General features: G+C 40.1%; 1 protein-coding gene across 9 annotated transcripts in view; it reads right to left on the bottom strand.

The window, feature by feature from the left end:
* The window catches only part of LOC107224635 (nephrin), a 75,480-nt gene extending 53,129 nt beyond the window's left edge, over positions 1–22,351 (bottom strand). For 8 of the 9 annotated variants that reach the window (XM_046729855.1, XM_046729870.1, XM_046729864.1 and 5 more), the window contains exons 1-2: positions 21,630–22,351; positions 17,459–18,043 (exon numbers count right to left, since the gene is read on the bottom strand). In XM_046729855.1, the coding sequence (XP_046585811.1) occupies positions 17,459–17,573 (115 nt within the window). In that variant the 5' untranslated portion in view covers positions 17,574–18,043; positions 21,630–22,351. The remainder of the gene's footprint in view (positions 1–17,458; positions 18,044–21,629) is intronic. The other variant, XM_046729860.1, reaches the window with a different exon arrangement.
* Between the last annotated feature and the right edge of the window lie 726 nt (positions 22,352–23,077).

Raw genomic sequence — 23,077 nt, 5'->3', positions numbered from 1 at the left:
TGAAATTTCGGGACTAGGTGCGTGTCGGCTTCACGTGTTTCGTCAAATTGTATCAGTTATGACGGGGTTACATCAAACCTTGACGAAATTTAATTTATCACACTGTGACGTGCTTTTCATTTTCATTAAGTTTCGTAGGATTTAATTATACGTTCCAACATGGAATTTAATCACTTTCACACCGTGAACAGACATTTGTCGTATATCGTTCAAAATCTCGTCGGATTTCGTGAAATTTTATCGGAATTGAATTTTCGACTATTGGCCTGTTTCTTTCAAGATTTCTTCAATTTTTGCACGCGGTTAAAATTTCCTTAAACTTAACAACGAGTAATCCGAATTCCGAACAAGGTGTAAATAATTCGCCTACAGATTTCTCTCAGGGTCAGGAAAATTGGAAACCGATAATTTTCAAGGTTTCGCCAGTTTCGAATTAGAAAAAGATAAATATTATCCGATACAACTAGTAAAGTAGGGTAAGTATACAAACGTGTAATTAATAAATCTAGATGCGAACAACGATTAGTCTTGTATGTAAATTATACTCAAATTTCCTTCCCAATTCTACTCATACAAATTACTATATACATACACGTATATGCGGTGGTTAATTAATCCGGATAGGTATCGCTTTCGGGTCTTGAATGAAAAAGAAGTGCGGCGACATGAAAGTGACGAGGGGCGTCCGAAAATTGTGAACGGGTCGTTGGATAAGCTCGTCGCGACGAAAAAGAAACGTCGGGCGTGGGTGAGAAGTTGGGGGTGGTGAGGGAGGTCGGAGATTCCGGTAATTGGTATAAATTCAGTGACCCCCGCTCGAGTCATAACCGGGGCTTGAAAAAGCTGCTCCTTCACGAACATCTTGTTATTTCCCATTCGAAGTAATTGCACGCAATTAAGAACAATCAACGGTACGTAAGTCGTACGCCTCCATCCCCCGGCGGAAAGCGAGTCTCTCCTTCCTCTCTCTCTCTCTCCTGAAACTCCCTCTCACTCTCTCGCTTAGAATTAAACCGAACTTCTCCTCGCTACGCGACACTAAATCGGCGGACAAATCTCCACCGCGTCTTCGTCTTCTTCTTCTTCTTCTTCTTCTTCTTCTTCGTCTCTCCTGGACTCCGGTATGTATTCCCTGACTAGCCTGCAGTAAGTTGGAGTTGAGGAGATTCCGAGCTAATCCCGTCAGCGCGAATGAGCTCGAGACGTAAAACGCGACGTTTCCACAGCGAAAATGATTCCGCCCTCAGGGATTTTCCAACGGCTATGCACGTTAGAATCTTTCAGGCTGCGAGTCGGTGCGAGGAATACAACGCGTTGTTTCAATAATTGTAAACCGGGCAACGTGGCTTTGTCATTCGTTCGAGGAACTCGGGATGAATGAAGTTTTATTGGTTGATGAGTTGCGGGTAAAAGGCTGCTGCACGGGAGGTACGAGATACTCAATTACGAGACACACGCTCACTTCGTACAAATGGTCAATTTTGTTAACAGTGGAATTACAGCGTGACCTTTGACTCGAGTGGTATCTTAAAGAAATTAATTTCACCGAATTTACAGAACTTGATTGCTGGTTAAATTTCAATGGAAGATGCAAAGAGATATATTCGTTACTTATTTCGCTCGAAAGCTTTCGCAGAGGGAGAGGAAGAGGGATAAATCTTTACGACGAATATCTAAACCTGCGTGACGATGATCATCGTACCTGCACCTAGCCTTGAGCTAAATTGATTGCTGTCTTGATACTTGATAATAAGTTAGCTCAATTGGCCGAGGGTTAAATACCCCGCATTACTCCGGCATTCATGTTGTTCCATAACTCGTCAGTGAGCTTAATTAATCATACCAATTAATTTCCCCCATAACCGAACCGACGATAAGGTCGGTGAACCAGAATCAAATCACTCGGGAAGCGTGTTGTAGCATCGTTTCGGGAAAATTGAACGTCCGCGATTGCTAGAGAAACCAGAGAAAAAGCTAGTAGCGGGAAGAAAAGTGAAGAGAAAACAAAATCGAGTTACGAATCAATAAAATACAATCATCGATTACACGTTTTCATTTTCTTTCCAATTTGAGTTTCAAAACAAAATATAGACATGTAAATATATTTGGTGTTTAGGATTAAAAAAACAAACAATTCTGATTGCTCTTTTGTCTTTTATTTAATAATTAGTAAAAGCTTTAAGACAAAACAATAAATTATTACAGCGATCGTTACTTGTCTCGACCTGCGGCAATAAAATTTTCGCGTAGATATTGCGTTAGCGAAAAATATGCAAAAACGGTTAGATCCCCGAAAACATTATAGAGTACCATGTCCATCGAGATCCTCTGGCACACGGCTCGAGTCGTCGAGTATTTCGAGTGCTTAGCTGTGAACAAGTGTCACCCCTACAGACTGCGAAGAGCGACAGATAGGTGATCCCTGACCCTCGTCACGCGAATTTAGGGATAAAGCAGGTGGATGTAGTCGAGAAAATGGGGGGGGGATCGGGCTAAACGAGGGGGAGAAAATGCGGGGTGAAAGTGGCGGGGGAAAAATTGATCCAAGTATCGTAGTGCTAATAGCGACAGCGATGGATCCGAATTTTCACCCCCCTTCTGGAGAGCTTGCGAGGACTTTTCTTATTTTTCTTTCATCGAACGAATTCGCGCGAGCAAAGCGGCTCGAATTCCGGGATAATATCAATTTCCCGGGAAGACCGGCTGGGCCATTAATTATTCTAAAAAGGAATGAAAGCTCAACCCCCTCCCCCTTCTTCGCTTCGAGGCCAGGAGCCCTGAATCGACCGTTATTAAAAACAGCTTTCCGTCCCGAAGTTGTGTTATGCTATCTGCCCGCCCCCTCGTAATGCGGTTATAACAAACAGCCCCGAAGTTTTGCACGCGGGGAAGAATAAATCCGAAGCAAAACTACCGTCTGGGTATATTATTATTTTATGTACAACATAAGCTTCTCCGATTGCCCGGAAATCGATAATATTACCTATTGCGGAGGCAATTCTGGGGTGTTTATTTTTCGTAACGGTGGGTGAAATTTGTAAACGTTATTATACTTTTGAATCGATTCAATTTTTCTGCAGTAACGTACCTTACAGGCCTAAAAATTTTGGCGAACACGTTTCCTGTAAAAAAAACGTAGTTGACGAGACGAAAACAAGAAATTTCAGAAATCGCGTGTAGAGATTTTTGGTGAATTTTTGCATTTGTTTTATAATTAGAAATCGCAAACACGTTTGTTTTTGTTTCGAGATATTTTCAATTTGGTATTATTTTTTTTTTTTTTTTACGTCTGTGTTGATCCTCGCAGCGAGTAGAATTTTACACAGCCTAAATGCGTTTTCCGCTTTAAAATATGAAATCATTTGTGAATCAAAACCCGCGGGCACAGAATGGTCAAACAAAATGTGTGGAGAGGAGAAAATATTTTTTGCTCAATGATACGGTCGTTTTTTCGCCCCCAAATAAAATTCACCGATCCCATCAGCTTTCAAATATCCGTTTATTATTTTTCCCGCGTTTTTATTGATGATAATTTGTAATTACTCCGTCGGTAACGCAGCGTAGAAATCAATGGTGACGTCCAACGACTCGCAGTGCATGCTCTCAACACCTAGTCATTAAACCGTTGTTAATATAACGACATCTCTTCAAAGTTCTCAATAAGCTTCTGCTGCAGTTATTATTAATTGGAATTTGTAGACGCGCAGCAGGAAAATTGAAATTAATGAATTTGCTCGAATCGTTGCTGAATCATTCCGCGACTTTGGAAAAATTTAAATAACAATAATTACAATGCAATTACAAAAATCAAATCATCCCTAATAATTCTTTCTCTCTCTAGAACATTTCAACCAAATAATTCTCAAATTTTTATTGCATCTGTTAATTGGAATTTTGCGGAATTTCGCTACGAAGATTTCGGAAAGATTTCGAGTTCCCTGATTTCATTCTCACTTAAACTTATTGTTAAATAAAAAACGTGCTTTTTCAATATCGGAAGAAAAGAAACTTCCAGGGTGTAAAATAAATGCATAGAGATTTTTTTCTCTTCGCGCAAGCATCGTTACAAAAAGTATTTTCATCGTACATGGGAATGATCAGAAACGATTAGGCATAAAATTCTACTTGGAAAAAAAATTTATTCCTCTTCAACTTATCAAGTAAATTAAATTACCAAATCACACGCTCTACTTAATAAAAATATAGTCATTTATAAAAACTTGTAGGAAGTCTCACGGCCTCCGAGTTACCGTCGCAAACTAATAAAACTGCGTTATGCAATTCCTGGAGTCGCATCTTGGATCAGTTTCCTCAATTACGGATTTCCGAGAAGCGTGTAATTGCGTATTTTTCAACCATCCCTTCTCTCTCTCTCGCTCTCTATCTTACATAACCGTCCCGAAAAAATCCGTAGCAATTTAATCAACTCCACGTATCTGCAGGTCAGCGACACGTTGCGAGCCTTTTCTTAATTCCACGGCGTTAGAGGCCGGGTCGCATGTTGATTGCTCGCTATTCCGGGTAACAAGATTCTGCAGACTAACGTAAGCTGCACGCCTTGCCGGGGCGAAAAGCTCCGGTCTATTCGTTAATAATGAAACAGTTCGCTTCTACCGAACTTCCAACTCAACTGCGACTTCCAGCCGTGTAGCTAAATTTTCAGTTTACATTAAATGCAGCTCTCCGCTGATCCTTGCAAGCGAAATCCTGCAGCGCCGTTCCAGGAGTCGTCATGTCCTCTAGGAGCTCATTCTTTCCTATCAAGAGGTGCGAAATTACATCGCACTTGTACGCGTACTGCACGAAAGATTAAGAAATTGCACAAGCATCGAGAATTTATCACAATCGGTCGTTCGTTTCCTCGATCGTTACGATTCTCTTCGGAATCCTGCAGACTCCTACAGCGGGATATAATTTACATACAATTATAATAATTTTATTCACCGATAAGAATCGGGATGGAACTACCAGAGATTGATTGATCGATACTTTATTACGTCCCAGAGAACTTCGGGGCAAAAATAACAATGTTTCCAACAAGTGCAGTAACTTGTAAAATAAACTGGATAACGTCAGTCGCGGCTGCAGAACTCGTCACAGTAATATAATAACAAAGTAACAAAAATAACAGAGAGAAGTAGAAAGATACTAAAAGTTCAGACAAGTTCACAATATTGTACAGTAATGCAAATAATAAAATGAAATAAAAATAAAATAAAATAAATCAAAGCGAAGACGAAATACGTAAAATAAAAGAGAGAGAGAGAGAGCGAGAGAGAATCTTCGGTTTTTACGTAGGTGTAAAAGAATACAAATCGAGATCTGTAGACGTTATACAATGCAGGGACAGAACTTGGCGGGTATACTCAGGGAAATGGATGAGGGAAATTGTTCAGGGAAGACGGGTTAGTGACCGGGCCTGGTGAGAGTATATATACACAGAGTGCAGGACAATATTGTCCGAACGCGACATCTTCTTCCACTTCAGTTGGAAATATTTGCGGTTATATATATTCCGGCCGCTATCGCGAAAAGAAGAAGCTTTTTCCTTCTTCCTTCGATTTCCGCTTACCATTCTCCCACTTATTTATTTTCCCCCTCTCTTCCCTGACCGCCAATTTCCGCTGATATATCAAAAGTCGTGGTAGTTTGTGTGTTTTTTTTTTTTTTTTTTTGTTTTTTTATAATACACATCGTTTTCGTTTTTTTTTTCTTCGTCGAGAATCCGATGTCTGTATGTAAAAAGAGAGAGAAAAAATCAAATACAATGAAACGAAAAAGATGGGAAATAGATGGGAAAACGGAGCTTGCCGAAAAATTTCACTCTTTTTGGTTAGTCTCGGTTTTTTTTTTTTTTTCTTTTTTTTTTTTCTAGAGTATTAATTAACATGTAGGAATTTCGAAATTGTCCAGAGTAAACTGTGTCGCACAGTTTCGATTAAGTATACATCGGATTTTATATTCAGTCAACATAAAATACGCATATACATGTGTAATAAAAGGGTTTCGGAGCTGGAGACTATAATAATCCCGCGACTTTATACGAAGATACGTGTATGTATCACCCCGTCGATGATAAATCGGCCCGTATCTAAATCGTACTATTTTCAATTTTGACGTTCAGATTTCTCATATATACGCCAAGGCGGCACCGTCCGTAGTTCGGGTACCAATCTGTTGTATACGGCTATTCATCCATCTTTCAATGTGGGAACGAAGAAATAGAGAAACGGTAGAGTATAAGGAGCAAAAGGGGAAGGATAAAGTAAAAAGTATAAAAAACAAATAAAAAAACATAAAAAATAAAAAAATAAAAAAATAAAAAAGTAACCCTACAAGAAGTGAAAAAATAGGGGAGAGGGAAAGGCGAAATTCCCGTTTTCCTCTCTCAGCGATCTTCGGTCCTGCCTGCCCACGGACGTTTCGACGGGAATACGGATACATAGGTATACAAGTATTACGTGACTCACCTCTCTATGTGTTTATGTATATATGCGCGTGTGTGTGTGAGTGAAGGATATTTCGCAATGTCTCCTCCCCCTCCTCCATTCAACGTCTTAAAAGGAAATATATGAAATACTCCCGTGACGCGACAGGTGTCAAAGGAAAATTCTTCCTCCGGGAGGAAGAAGGTATTCCTGGGTTACGGAACTCGTTTCCGTTTCCTCTTTCTTCTTTCGCGCGTTCTTAATGTTCCCACGCGGTTTCCGCCCTCGGTTATACGTCAAGTTGAGAAAACGCGTGTCAGGTATTGCTTGTAACTCGTGTCTTCGAATCAACGGGGTAAAAGTCACGCGGATCAATTTTCTTAAAGATACCTTAAAACTCGAGGAATACACGCGGGACAAATATACGAAATGAAATGTTGAAAAAACCGATTTACAAATCCGTTTATCAACAATTGTCTTTATTCGTTCCAGCAGACTGCGAGAATCGGTCTGAAAAATTTCTACCTAAATTTCAGACTCGAAGCATCTTCGGCTCGTATTTTCGTACGGTACGATATAAATGATTGATTGTTCTCGATACGCGGCAGGTGTATTCACTCGATACGTATTACGGGCAACGTATTGAACCTCCGTATATCGGGTGGAATTATATACTTTAACGTGCATAATTGAAGACCTCCTCCTCTCCCACTCCCAACAGTTATTCATCAACTCGTGAACAACCTTCGGTGTATTACCGGGATAATTATGTCAGGAATTAACACCTCGGGCGACGTTAACACCCTCGAAAGAGGATGATACACCTCCTCCTCTTATCCCTCTCGTCTTACTTCGTTAATCGAATCATTCGATACACGGTGTTTGGCCAAAAGAGTGCTCGACGGTATGATATTTTTCTCTTATTATTCTTACTACGTAATGCGATTAAAATTTTTTTTGAAATCCTTTGAAACACTTTTACATTGATTAAACAAATTTTTTGGACTTGTTATCAAGATTCGAGATCCAATCGAGTTTGTGGAAACGTTTCATGGATTGTATAATATACGTGTGAGATTCTTGTTACACGGTACGGAGGTTACGTGATTATAAATAATACGTTTATAAATAATAAAGCTATAAATTAAGGATTCTGTCTAAGGGCTCGCTTTTTCATAAGGTCTTTGTTATACGATGCAGTGCGGGTACTCCTTCGTAAATCTATTTAACGACTCTGTGGCCCAGGCAGCAGCAGAGAAAAGTAGCGGCAGCGCGGCATTGGAGAATTTAACGACGGTGAACTGCCGTGAATAACACGTTATCCTTATAGGTTATTTCGAGGAAATCTGTACGCCGGTCGCGTATCACGCGACAAAGTTATCAGCGCGACAGGCTTTTTAGGAAAAAAAAAAAAAATAAAATAAAATAAAATAAAAAACATGCGAAAAGAAAAAGATTAAGAATGGAGAAGAATTTGTGAAAAAGATTTTCGCGCAAATAACATCGACTGTACAAGATATTTATAAGGCGAGAAATTTCTCGGCCAGATGGCCGCTCGTTTGGTAAATTTCCAAAGTCTTTTCTTGGCAAATTAGTCACCGAGGTATATTATTTTTCTCGGCTTAAACGAAAGATTCGGGGGGCTGGATATATCGAGTCATGTTCGTCGAGGAGGTCCTGGAGGATCGAGGATCAGGTGCTGGCCGAAGGACGAGGATGTCGCGGCGAAGAAGCTTGCGTAGAGCAAATTTAATCAAGAAGTGAAACACGAGCCCTCTTCACCGGATGATAGGGATGATTAAAAGAAAATAGAATTTAAAAAACCAAAAAGTGTGGGGAAAGAGGAAAGAAAAATTAAAAGGAATCTCGAGGATGGAGAAAGAAAAAGAAAAAAAAAAGAAAAAAAAAAACTCTGCTCGTTAATCCTGATTGAAATAAAATATTGACGCTGTTGTATCGCTGTTATATTTCATATTTTTTAACACGTATCGTAAGCTGCATAAACCAACGCCGGGCTGTAAGAGAAATGAAAAGAGATCCACATTCCTTCCCGGCATAAAATAACACATTTTCAAGCTCTTCATTTTTATTCACGTTCCCTTTTTTCCCTCCCTCACCTTTATTTCCGATCATTTTTCTCTCTACCCTTGTTTCATGGGCAAAACTTGTTCCGCCCGTAATTTTCATACATTTGTATAAAACTCGCACGGCTTACCAGACATATACATACAACTCTCAGGGTTAGAAATTGTCAAGGATCAGTTTTTCAACCGATTGTACCGATGCCAATGAAATTATTCTACTAGTTTAAAAAAAGGCAGAGCAGAAGGTGTAGAAAAAGAAATTGACGAACGTGGACTGAAAGTTCATTGAATTTGAAAGAAAGAGAAAATAAGAAGAATTGTGTCTTTCGTGCGAGGAAAAAATAAGTGAAAAAAAAAAAAAAAAACCACGAAGTGAAACAACGACAAGGAACTGCGAAAAAGTGGGTGGCAGGAAAAGCGTGCAATTTTAAAGTCTTTACGAGATCCACTATCACGTGTCCGCCTTTTATATACCCAACCTGGTTCGCAACAGGGTCGATACCTACATCCTCGCTTGTATGAGCTTGCAGAGTCATGCGAGATATCCCTGGAGAAACGAGACCCCGATTATCCACAGCGGTAACACGAGTTTGTTCAACGCGTATGGCCGCCTCGAACGAGTGTAAAGTAAAGTGACGTAGTTTAAAAGTGCACGAAACGTGTAACGGAGCGAAGTACAGAATGACGGTGAAGTTACGATTTTTATTTCAGACGAAGGGAAAAAGAATTTTAATATTTTGTCTTTGTCCCCATTTTTTTTTTCTTTTTTTCTTTATCCTCTTTTGTTTTCTGATAAATTGAATATTACGCATGACTATAAACGATATAAGTAAGCTCGAAGCAGATGTACGTGGTATAATTTTCTCCAAGAACCAGCAAAGTTCACACTTCGTGTCTAATTGTACAAAAATCTCTTAAACATTGTATTTTTACAAGTTTTGAGTCCCGTACTTATTTATCCGAGTCTGTAGCTCTTTTCTTTGTAATTACGTCGTACATGTAAAGTATCGCATGCGTATAGGCGTCCAGCGTAAAAGTTAGAATTTAAATAATTAGCAAGAGGAGAACTAGCTGCCTAAGTAGTTGAGTACTCGACGGGAGCGTTAATCGGCTGAAATTTTCAGTAGCTGGTTTCCTTAACGCCGCGTAGTTCCTATCGTAAACAGAGTTTACCTTGCGCGTCTCGGAAGCAAATTTGGTAGCTCTTAATGTGGGGAGAAAACCAAAGTTTCAAGGGTCTCCCCTTCGACGGCTTATGAAATTTGTTTTCTTCGTTTTAATTATACAACCCGCGCTGCACGTATGCACACTTTATTGAAAATGTGGAAAAATCGCCAAGTGAATTGATTTAATAAATTTCATAGTCGATTTAAAATATCCTGATAACAAGCCTTGGATCTCATTAATCAATTCTCATATGCAGCAGTGTACTGATGGTGTAAATTGTAAGAAAAAAAAAACAGAAGACGGTGGATTCGATCTGTAAAAAATTATCTATGGGCTAATTTAAAAATGTGTATATAAAAATATTGTAAAAGGTTCAAATTGAAAATGAATTTCTTGAAACCTTTTCAAGGCAAATGAATTTTAGTTGTATAAGGTGCATTAATCCAGCAGCAATGCGTAAATGTTTACATGAATCAATCGAGTTTTTATTTTCTTTGTTTTTCCGAAGTTATACAAATTTATGTTTACAGTTTACGAAAGGTTGGTCTGACACAAGTCCGATGTGAAAAATTTCGTTAAATTGCATCTAATTGATTCGCTGTCACTGAAATTTCATTAGGCTTGTACACAATACGCCAAAAAAATCTGGTCGCCTTTAGCGCTGGATTTTTACAGGCACCCGAATACGGCGATTGAATAATAATTAAACTCCCGTTGAAAAAGGGGGTTAAAAAGAAGACAACGCGGGTATGAGGAAAAGAGTTTTAATGTGATTCCATAAATATACCGGTTATAAATATATATTGGCGTTATTGAAATTGTTGATCCGAGATCTCGGTTATCAAAGGGATTGGTACAGTCTCTGATATATATATATATATACACATCCTAGAATGTTTCAGGAAAAAATTGTTTACGATTTTTCCCCACGGTACCCCTTGAAAAGTTTGTTCAGATTAAAGTAAATATTCTGTCAACAGACGAGCTTTCCACGTTACGTGGAAAATCGCGCTCCATTTATTTTTCACTATTTTCCACATTTTTTAAATTTGTGAAGAAACACATCGCAGCATTTCAATTACTATATCTTTCCTGACATTCGTATTGATCCCAAAAATGACGATCCATAACACAACGATTTTTCACCCGGGAATCTTATTCTTCTAAATTAAACATTCATACCGAATTATAACTGTTTTATGAGATTGAATTAATAATGAAAAAATCGTCGGATAGACTTCTCAAACATCAACCGTATACTTGATATTACAAGAGACGTAAATTGATATTATAATTGATATAATCAATGAAAAAAGTTACATTCGCGATGCTTCGTAAATTTAAAGAAAAAAATTTTAAACGTGAAAAATCAACCGAACGCGATCTTCCACACAACGTAGAACGCTCATATTCCGACAGAACCTTTCTTTCAACTTTATTTCACTTTTTAGGCGATACCGCGGTAAAAAATCACAAATTATTTTTTTCCCAAACACCCCGACACACGTACGTATAAACGTCGAAGCGCGGCCGGGGGTGGAAGGATCAGAAATCTCAAGGAAAAAATCTCTGCTGGGTGATCGTGCGAGAAGCCTCTTTTCTTCTCATCGCTCTCCCCCGTCCCCCTCATCCCGATGCATGCAGACTCCTGTGAACCCGCATTCTCCCCCCTCCTTTCTCTTCCCCATCCCCTTCAATCTTTCCCGGCTCCGATCCTCCCGACGTTCGGATGACTCTTAAATTCTGTTTCTGAATTCAATAGAATGCCGTCCCCTTCGTCCCGCACCGCAGTCGCACCTGCTCAAAGAAGATCCTCATCCTCATCCTCGTCCTCGTCCCCCTCGGACCTTTGCGGGATCCGTGGGGGAGAAAAAGAATAATATTTCATGCAGCGAAACCGCATTGCGGAGGAGCGCGTGTTTTCGGAGTCCTTCCATGTGTCCGCGAGTGTCTGATTGATGCGGATACAATGAAACGGGATATTGTAGGTTACAAGGATGCGATAAGCTCCAGAGTCTATTTAGGAATATGCGAGATTATTTATTGACCCGGAAAATTATTTTTAAGGGTGAACGGTCCCGTCTGCGTGAATTGAAAGATAGCGAAAGAGGATAGATCGTTGAAAATTCGGAGATAACCGAATCGTTGGAAATGGATCTCATCAAATTTTAGATAACGCAAGCTAACGTATCAGTAATTTGACAGGAAAATTATTTATAATCAGAACGTTCAAGTTTGTTAAATTCGATTGAAAAAAAAAATGAAGAATCATATCATGTTCGAACGTCTTTCAATTAACGAGCAAAACGAAGCCAAACATATTAGAATTTATCGAAAAAACCGGAGTTTCAATCGTTTCGAACGTTTTAATAAAAAACGCTTCTAAAACTGTCGATATTTCAGCTCGCGTTGTTCGAATTCACTCAGATTCATTCCTATCACGTAGTATGTTGTTTCATTCGTGTGCGCCATCGTTGAAATTCTTTTAACGGATTTTGCTCTAGTTGTATTATTTGCTTTCAACGATCCGTTCAATTAATTATTAATATTAAAAAATTTCCACTCGAATGTACAACGATGATTTATAAACGTTAGTCAGTTTAATAAAATCCAAACTACCGTATTCAATCTACCTTTATAATCCCCAAAAACTGCAGCAATCATTGCAAGAAAAAAGAAGTTCATCTCGTATTCCGATAATTTTCCGTATTCATTTGAAAGTTCAGTTGACGATGAAAATTTGCGGCTTCGGGGAGAAATTACGATTAATTTCCCTTATAATCGAGATGAAAACTTTTGCAAACAATGCGGTATTGTGCAGTTGCACGTTGCGGCGAGGCGTCGGTTTGCAGCGACTTTGTGTCCGACACACGACTCGACTGTAAATTGAGCCGTGATCGTATAAACTACGTTTCCAATTCGGTGATAAACTCTAATTTTCTCTTTCCACCGCCGTTTGTGTACACAGTTCCACTTTACTTGAAGATAAATTACTTTCAATTAAGAATATAATCGAGAAGAGGCGCGATTATACGGCTAACAATGAAACTCGAATACCGTAAAAAGATTCAACGATCCTTTTGTCGCAAACTTCGATTCGGTTAGATACCGTTTTGCTTCGAATTTTCAATTCCGATCCGTAAAACTCGGCAACTTTGTTACTTCTGTATAGTTTTCTTACCCGCGGTTCTTATCGATTGCGCAATAATCGATCGGTCTGATAAATTAACATGTACGTAGGTACACGTAAAAGTATATACCACGCATGTACGTGGATCCAGAGCTTCGCTCCTTCGTTTAATTGACAACCACGTATACGGCTATACGTACACGTCTATGTAGGAGAGAATTTTCCAATAAAGAATATAATGCGGCTGGTAACCGTCAGTTTGCCGCGTTTATTCGCGGAATAATATAGCGAATGTAAATCAGAGAAGATTGTTACAGCTGATTGTGAGAGAAAAGAATTAGGTATTATATGCAGAGGCGAAATATATAATGGACTTTTATGCAATGTAGGTGGATACTCGAAGCGGAGATGAACCGGCGTCGCTGTATCAATGTATTATTCATACTGAAATAATTATAATATCGATCACCTGTTGTCCTGGCTGTAATTGATTGCCGTAATTATAGCCAGGATTTTGAAACGACGTCGCATGCTCGATTCGCGTATTATAACTCCGAGTACATATACATACGTACACGTGTACCGTAAGCGCGATAATGAATAAATAGCGTGGAACGGAGCAGGTATAATTAATTATCCTTTGTTGACAAAACGTAAATATTCAACTATAACCAAGCTGATAATCATCACTGCGCGGCGCAATTTAGTCAGGAAAATTACAACTGCCGTAATTTGTCCAAGGTATTCAATTTGGATTGTTAATTAGTTTCAGACTCGTGAGTCGGATCGTTGAACCAAGGTAAGAAGCGGGACAAGAAATTGGAATATAATCAAATTATTGTTTGTGAAAATAAAACGTGGCTGAAAATAAGTAAAATGGAAATTAGGGAACTTGCAACGGAATAAAGAACTAACTTACTGAAATCCGCTTCTATGATCTATGATCTAATTCATCCATCAATTCCCAAATTAATTTCCGCGATTTTCTTTAATGACCGAAAAAAACTACACGCCAATCTTTTCGTCTCAGATTTGTTAATTTAATCACAAGTTAGACACGGATTGGGTTATTTATCAAATTGTTACTTTCGTAAACTGCCAAGATTTCTTTAAAAATGAAAAATAAAAAGAATAAAAAATCGAAAACACCAAAATTCTGAATAAAAGCTTACTATATCGATGTTTAATTTCAAGCGACTTAATGATCGTTAAAAATCCAGTAAATTCGTTACAATTCACTCAACGATTCTTCCGAATGAACTAAATCGTCGTTGATCGAAATCTAATTTACCGGTAACTTTTGTTACTATAATAATAATTTTTTTTTCTTTTTACGAATCTTGAAGCGATTTTAAACGAAACATTGACATCCGAGGTTTCTTTTCGACAGTTCAGGTATTCTTTTATTTTCGCATCAACGAACTCGAGTATCTCGTAACAAAATTGGTAAAGAATTAGATGTTTGGCGAACGAAGCTCGTTAAGCATCGGATTCCGTTAGTCAGACGAAGGCGCCGGGCTTCCAGAGGCTTTCAAGATCAAGCTTAGAGAGACGTGTTTCGGATCAGGGTTGCAGAAATTGAATGGCGAGAGAGGCGGAAACAGTCAAGGGGTGGTTGGGTATAAACCAGGGAGCGAATAAGTCACTCTAATTCCACTAATCGCCGAGCGATTGGCTGGGTCGAGAACACGTCTAATTTAACTCAAGCTGTACTAACGATCCGTAACACGTGTTTCTCGCCATCCATATTCCTCGGTGCTGCTGCTGCTGTTGCTGTTGCTGTTTCTGTTGCTACAGGCCAAACCGCCAACGGCAGCGAAGCCTAGCCGCCATTATCGGCCACCGGCGGTAAATTTGCATAATGATACCTCATCGCCTGGAAGATGGGTTTCTGGCCGAAATATTTCAGCTGGAGACAAAGCCGGTGTCCAAATCGTTGCCCTAGACGTTATTCTGCTCGGCGAATTTCCCGACGGTTCGAGCAGATATTTTTCCTAACAGAAGCCGCGAAATTACACACCGAGCTGTTTCATTTTACAAGCGATCCGCGTTTGTGTTTACCTGTTCATTTTCTTTTCTTTTTTATTTTTTTCTTACTCTCGAAAAGAAGGAAAATGCCAGAAAACTGTTACACGAGCAGGGGGAAATACGAATATACACGCGATTCTTGTTATTATTCTTCGTTCCGTTTGCTTCTTTTATTAAAGGCTCGATTTTTTTTTTTTTTTTTTTTTTTTTCCAAGCTCGACAAACGTCGCAGAACGTTCTGCAAAACGTCCGTCCCGCGGACCAATTGTCCGGAAGAATTAGGAAAAACAGAACGAAAAGAGAAAGGTATGTATAATACAGCGGGGGAAAATAGTAGGGAAGAAAATCTTTCTCGAAATCGGATCGCATCATTCTCAAAGTTTTTCACCGCCCCATTTCTATCCCCCTGTACTCAACCGGCGATAATCATCATTCTGGAAAACGGACGGGAAGTAATTGCGTAAGCACGGTATATGCGAGTAGGGACGGTATCTGTGTGTGGAAAAATTCCACGTCTGTTCGACCGACGTCAGATTTCGGTGTATTAATCTTTTCAGGACTTGTTTTTTAAAGCCTGGAAAGATAGCCCTTTAAGAAGTTCTTTCGGAGCTAAGAATCCTCAATCAGACAAAGATAATAAATAAACTAATAAACGGTAAACTCGCATAGATATGTAATAATATTATCCGTAAGAAAAGAAATCTTTTTCTGCTTATAGAAATAAAATTTTTTCGTGGTAAATTATTAAGATTAATCGTGAATTAAATTCCTCGAAATTTGTTGCCTAAAAGAATTTAATCATTTCAGTTTCAGGGCCTTTTTTACAGCGATAAGAAGAAGCTTCTTCCGTATTGTTTCCCGACAGAAATCGAAAAATGACGAAGGTAATGGAGAGTGAAAAACGCGGAGCTAATCTACCCGAATATTTTATACGTAACGTTCCATCTTTCGAATCAAATTAGTGCGTGGAGTGAATTCTGCGGGCGGAATTCATGCCAATTGTTACGGTAGGTGGGTATTTCCAGACGAAACGGTTTCGCATGGATTGGTCCGATGCGTCCGGTTCATTAGCCGAATATCACGAATCATCACAGATATACGTATAGCTGGAGTACGAAGCAAGCATCGAACTTTCGAGCTACTCGCGAGGATGCTGATGCCGGCAATCTCTGAAACGAGATTTCTCCCCTCTTGCGCGCCCTGCGATTTTTCCACCGCGGTTTTGCCGGAAGCTTTTATGTTCCCAGCCGCGGGGAGAGAGGAAAAGCCCCGCGATTTTCAATGTCTGAATTATCATTTACCAGGCCTTGATATAAACGCGGACGCGGAAAGCTCCCGACATCCTGGACCCTCACGCAGGATCAAACGGACGGCTTAATTGCACAGAAAATTTTCAGATACATCAAGGAAGTTTCGATTATACACGTACAGTCGAAATATTCACGAGGAAGTTATTTACCGCGACGGTAAGATTGCAGAAAAATATTTCTTCGCGCCGATACGGAAAATAAACTTGGATTCCTTAACGAAATTTAAACAAAAATTCGACGAAACGATTCGACGGAGAACCAGAAGCGAATATTGTGTTGTAAGAAACAAAATTTCCGCATGACTCTGTATTTTTTAAGAAATATTTAGACCAAAATTTTTTTCCACCGAATATCGAACAAGTAAATTTCTTCATCTTCAAATCGAGTCGTTGAGAGGTTTTTTCTTCGTGAAAATGGTGTCCTTAAATTAGCAACGTGACTGCGCGGAGGATAAAAACTGGGTATATCGAGAGGGTGAAAAAGTGTATAGACATTGAAAACGGCCGGTTAATCCGCTTTATAGGTAAATCTGTATAAGCCTGCCCCCCGAATTTGTGTATTATCAGCCTGACGCGAAATATTATAATATTAAGGATATCACATTACACGAGGTGAATAATACCGGACAGAGTGATTATTATAATTTCGTGCTAAACCTGCGGGAACTCTCGGTGCGGGAACACCGGCACGGAACATTGCGCTCCGGATTCCGAGGGTTTTAAAAAAAGCGCGTAGAACTCTTCTCATCGTCATTCTCTCTCAAGTTATTTCCACGATTAAAAGCTTCCGGGGCTAATGAAATATCCTCATTTCACTCCGCCGGGGTAATAAATCAGCCGCCGCGATACGTCATCGTCCTCAACGAACGATGAGAAAAAAAAATAAATAAAATCATCAATTTGCATAAGTCAACTTACTCCGTACGAAATTAGAGGTGAAAAACTCTCGGCGAGTTTTAAATTCAGAAGGAAAGATCGAACAATTACCCGAATCAAGTGTAAAGTACTTCCGTGTCTAATTCAACAATTTTTTCAACGAGACCTGTTTTACTCAATTTTTCTAGTTACCGTAAGAAATGAAATTGTTCTCAGTGTCGATAAGTACGCAGGTATGTATGCGACTATATCGTAACAAGCTTAATTAACAATCTCGATTCTCCGTCAGCCAAGTTCTCCTTTGTCCCTGAATTATCCAAACTACAATCATCTCTATCTTTTTCAAAAAAATACCTCATTATTTCGCCCCACCAAGTATTCCTGAAAATATTATTACAAACAAGGGGGGGTTAAAAATTGGTTGAAACCAACTCACCGATTTCCTGATTGGTTATCGTCGCGTGGCAGGGCCGAAGCGCAACGAGGAAGGCGATCGTCGAGACGGCGACAAAAAGCGGCGTCCCGACGCGATCGGCGCCTCTTCCCCCCATCGCTCCTTCCGACGCCTTTTTTCCCTCCCTGGAATGAAGCAACCACTGGATGACACTGCACTTGACTCTCCTATCCTCCTTCCACTTGATCACAATTTGTATTCACGTCGCACAGATCAGTCGGTGAAATCGGTCGATCACTCACTGCACGATCGTCGCTTTTAGAAATCGCAATATCGTCCAAGTTCCTCGAAGCTCTCTCCGAGTCTTCCGATTTTTGTAAAACCCTCTTCCGATCTAACTACGAGGAATCGCCCGACGCGCCGGATCTTATTTGATCATTTCATCATTCTATCAGCGCGACGTCGCCGAGGAAATCGGGCCGCTCGCATCGGTAATAAGGCCGGCTTTAACCGAATTGCCGGGCATTCCCTGGGCTATTTTATTATTGTTTATCGGCTCGTTTTTCCCGACCCCAGCGATTCTCCCGGCAGCTCTCGATCCTCACTGCGGAAAGTTCACGTTCGATACTATTTCGCAAGATATATCAGGTGGTTGGGATCAAGTAAAGGATTCAAAATGTCAGACTCAATTCAATTCAAACAATATCTACTGCCTGTTGCGTGGAAGGAAGATTTTACAAAACCAGCGAGAATAAATTTCATCCAAAAAAAAAGTTGGATCAATTTTCACTCGTGTAATTTTGCCGATGGTCGTGAAATTTATAAAACTACGATTCGATGAAATTTTTCGTTTCCACGATCGAGATCGTGTATTTTTTAAAATCGGATTATCGACGTTTTTTCACCAACGTCGAAACATTCCGCGACACTCGAAGACCGCAATCACGACAACTATTCGCTTCGCCGGCAGATCGAATATCGGTAAGACGGTTCAGCGGTTAATTCCGTGCGGCATAATCCTCGGTATCGGGAAAATCTCGAGGATTTCTGCGGCTGTTTTCACCCTCCGCTTTTCCACCCTTCGACCCTTCCACCCGGCAAAGCACCCAAGCTGTTTTCTCTATACGCGAATTTGATGCAGAGTCGATCGATAGTCGGTCTTAACGTCTCTCTCTCTCTTTCTCTCTTTCTCTCTTTCTCTCTTTCTCCGTCTCTCCCTCCCTTCCCACCCGTCGTCTCTAGGATCCTGCAGCGAGAGTAGCTTTACGAGCTTATCATCCGCCTTGATATTGGATACACGAACCGGCGGCTGTGAACCGCGTTCGGATTACACACACAAGACACAATCCGAGCCGCCTGCATCAAGCGCGAGAAATACAACCTTCCCCCTCCCCCCTCCCTCCCCCTCCCCCTCACCCCGTATATACCCGTATCGATATAATTATCGGGCGGCAGCTGCGCCGCGAAGTGCGAACCCTAATTAATATCCAGTTTAAATTCTCGCGACCCTGCGATCCTGCAATCCCGCAAATTTCTGATTTTAATTCTTTGACGCGTCGATGATATCGCGACGAGTGTTCGGTTTCGGCCTTTATTCGGCTAATTGCGAGTCGAAGTTCTCCCGCTGCTTTGAGAACACCCGGGAATCATCCTCGTTCAAGACGGATAAAAGACTAATGGATATCACGTCCGTCGGTCCGACCGACAATGGAAACGCCGAGAGTGAAGATCAGCCCGATTACAGACGCGTTTCAACCCCCTTTCAGACTCCCCGCCCTCCCTTTTCCTCGACCCTTTCGACCCCTTCCACATTCTAGTCCTTACAGTCTCTAATTTTCAGTTTTATCATCGACGCCCTCGGGACTCGCCGATTTTTAACCGATTGAACCAACCTTCGTGACGAGTCGGATATACTTCGAAATACGGTAATTTTTTCACCGCAGTCTCGTCTTAATCTTCGTTTAATTTCCTATCGTATTTACACCAAGTTTTCTTTTCTAGATTAATTCTTTACGAAGATATATTTGCGGTCCGATTTCTGGGGGAGATCTGAACTTTCAACCCCGACGATCGCACGACGCTTTACATACTTTGAATTCTTTTCTCTTCCTATTTTCTCAAAAATCCTGTATTATTAATTCCCCAAATAATTGATTGATTGCAAGAGAGAGAGAGAGAGAGAGAGAGAAAGATTTTGGAAGAGCAGATGAAAAAGAGTCAAGAGTCAAGATCGGCGATGAGATTTTCCGGTTCTATAATTACGCGAGCGAATGTTTGGGGTGTAAAGGAGTCTCGGTCTCTTGTTTGTTATTACGAGCAACCCCCGAAGATATCGCCATATCCTCGCCCCCGGTATACGAACGGCGTTTAATCTGCTTTCAAAGAATCCCAGTCGCGCCTTTTTCCCATTCTTCCTCTTTTTCGCCTTCATTCCAAGCCAGGAATAATACCGGCTTTATACACGCTCGTCTACGTACGTAACGCGTTTATCCGGTAGGTCGGTGACGTATTTATTTGAACCTCATAAATCTTGCGCGGGTAGAAACGAGAAATAAAAAAACGAAAACTACCCCGCATGTGCTGCAAGTTTGACGCATGGCGTTTTGCCGATACACGTAACTGATCCGCATTGTAAAATATATATATACATATACATATATCGCTAACGAACGATCGTTGTAGCAGGATTTATGCGATTTTATCAGTATTATACTGGTTTAGGATGAACACAAATTTCACAAGTAGAACAACGATCCGTTGGTTTGTATAAAGTAATGAATCGATAAACCAGTTTGATGACGAAAATTTTTGTGCATCTAATAACGACAAAACAAGTTTAAACGTATTTATATATGAATATATGAATAAGTATTGTTGAGTAAAATTTTTTGAAATATATTGTTGTTATTATTATTGTAAATTGTAATAATTGCAAGTGATACGAGGGTGAGTAAAAGCTGCGGAAAAAGCTTCAATATGAGGCCATGAATAGAGTCGTTATAATATTACGTAGTATTATACGCGGGGAAAAAAAGCTCAGCGCCGCTTGTTCGCGGGACTAAATAATCGCAGAATAAAATTTCACCGACCCTACCGCTCTCTTTCATTTCTTTTTACCACATTTTTCTTGCTTTCATTTTCTTTTTCTAAATCCTTCACCTTTTACCCTGGTAAGAGAACCGGAATTCACACCGATCTCCGCGTTTTTAAGTTCGTCGATTTACAATTACTTGCGTGAAAAATTCACGACGCTTCCTGCGATACAATTCTCAGGTCAGTTGGTTTTTCCATAAAAGAGAAAACGGAAAATCAAAAATAAAACGACGCGATCCTCCTTTTTTTCCCTTCATTGTCGGTGTTTGAAAATTATGGTTTAAGCATACGGTATCTTCTTTCTGAGGTAGAAGGTCGGAGCTTTATCCATGTTGGATAAAAAAAAAAAAAAAAAAACGAAAAATAAAAACCGAGATTATAAATGGTTGTCCAATTACGCATTGATCGAAACGAAATTGGAATTCATTTTTCTGTGTAAATTTGTTTAAAAACGAACCATTCGATCTCCGCAGTGAGATCACGCGAAAAAGTGAAAAGGGGTGAAAAGCGGATGGTGTAAAAAATTGAAACGGCGTTTCGTCGCGCCCTTTAACCGGCGGTAATGATGCCGTGGCGAATCCGCGATTTTGCACTATTGAGCTCGAGCCATTCAACGTCGTCACGGAGATAATAATTAACTTGATACGTGTAAGAAAAAAAAAAAATCCCCGCATAACATCCGCCGAGAAAAAGGATTCCGCGATAATTGCGGAGGGAATTATTTTCAGCACTCGAATTCCCGCCAATCATGCACCGAGTCTCGATATTTATATTATATCGCGTTTCGATATGTCAATGAAATCGAGACGAGGACCAAGAAGTGGAAGAAAGAATTTATCCAAGGATTGTGAGACGGGTTTCACCGATCTGCATTCGGCAAACCTGCATATTATATATAATATGACGTCGTTTTCACATCATCCTCGTTTCGATCCGCGATCCGCAATTATTTCGCGATGCAAAAAAATCCGACCGCTTTCCTTATCTCGTCTCGCGTAATGACCGATCTCAGGTCAGGCAGAACTTCGTTCGACCAGAATAATAGCGCGAAAAATTTAATTTACAATACTCGAGGGTGATATTGTTCGATTTGAATTGCAACGTATCGTCGTGTCTGTACCTTTTGTTTCACTTGCGTGTACGCACAGGTCGTTAAGACTTGAAAAACTTCAACAACACACTGTACGTCTGATTATCAGACGATTTATACACGTACTGTGTATATTAAATACAATCTGTAGTTAATTGTCCCGTCGACTTGTAGCGAACAGCTTTTTGTCGTTACAATTAATGAAATTTATCGCACTGCGCAGTTGTTGCAGCCAGCAGGTACGCAGCACCGCTTGTGCGTTATATCTGCATATCTACTCCCGTCAAAGTTAATCAAACATTCCGCGTCTCTGTGCCAAACGAATCGTTATAACAAACATTAATCGCTCCCATAATTCCTCCAAACGACGATCAATTGTTCCCGCACGTTGAGATCTCGGAGCGTCAAAAATTCGAAACTCTCCCCGCATGTGTAACGCGTAAGTTTTTCGGTTTGGAAAAAACCGCTCTGCGTTTCGCTCGATTGAAAACTTTTTTCAAGCTTCTAATTTTTCATATCTCATTTCTCATCGTCCAGTGTGTATACATACATACGTACGTACGTATCTGTATACATATATATACACATATTTTTATTTATTTCTTTCTCGGATTTGCTGTCCTCGACGAATCGTAACGTCGTCGGATAAAAATAAAAAAAACGTGCGTAGTTTGCGCAATGCACTCTCGATAAGGGCTCGGATCCGGCCTCTCGGATGTCACCGCGGACAGATCGAAACACGTTAGCTCGTACAGGCTGCACGGCCGAAACTGACGCGATCCGGCGAACGCGAGGCGCGCGCCGCTGTCCAACCAGAAACGCGTCCGACCAATCCCGAAGATGCTCGATCTTTGACGAAACGGCACGAACTTTACCCCTTCCCTCGGGGGAGGAGAATTTTTAATTTTCTACAAAAATCACCGACTTTTGCCTAATTTTTCAGAACTTCTGCCACGACTTGGGAAAATTAGCGAGCCGTTCGCTTAAAAACTGCGAAACCATCTGCCAAGTTTTTACAGCTTGATTTTGAAATGGCAATTTAAAGACTATATTGTGCGAAAAATATTTGTCGGACTCTGATGAAACTCGATTTTGATTAACTTATTTATTCATTTCAACTATTGCATCGCGATTTTTAAAGAAAATGGTTTATTATTAACGTATTCTGGTTGGCTAAAATTTTTGTGTTTCTTTTTCAAGATTCGAAAATTTTTACATCCTCGACAATGAAATAATAAGTGACTTAACGAATGAATGAATTGAAGCGTTTGTTTGTTTGTTCTTTTTTTTTTTTAGGTAAAAATTCATCGATGTATTTGACGATATGGATTTCAGACGATTTCGTATAATACTTCGAATCTTATCAAGTCTTGAGATTTAGAATAACAAATACATCAAGATTTTTTGGGGTGAGTTCTGATACCGCTGTGAATTCCGACGGTTTTGTGAACGATTTCTGTGAGATTAATGCCGAGATT

Source organism: Neodiprion lecontei, chromosome 1 (genome assembly GCF_021901455.1).
Source record: "Neodiprion lecontei isolate iyNeoLeco1 chromosome 1, iyNeoLeco1.1, whole genome shotgun sequence".
Lineage (NCBI taxonomy): Eukaryota > Metazoa > Arthropoda > Insecta > Hymenoptera > Diprionidae > Neodiprion > Neodiprion lecontei.
The sequence above is the reverse complement of the archived record's forward strand: the minus strand, read 5'-3'. Positions and strand labels throughout refer to the sequence as shown.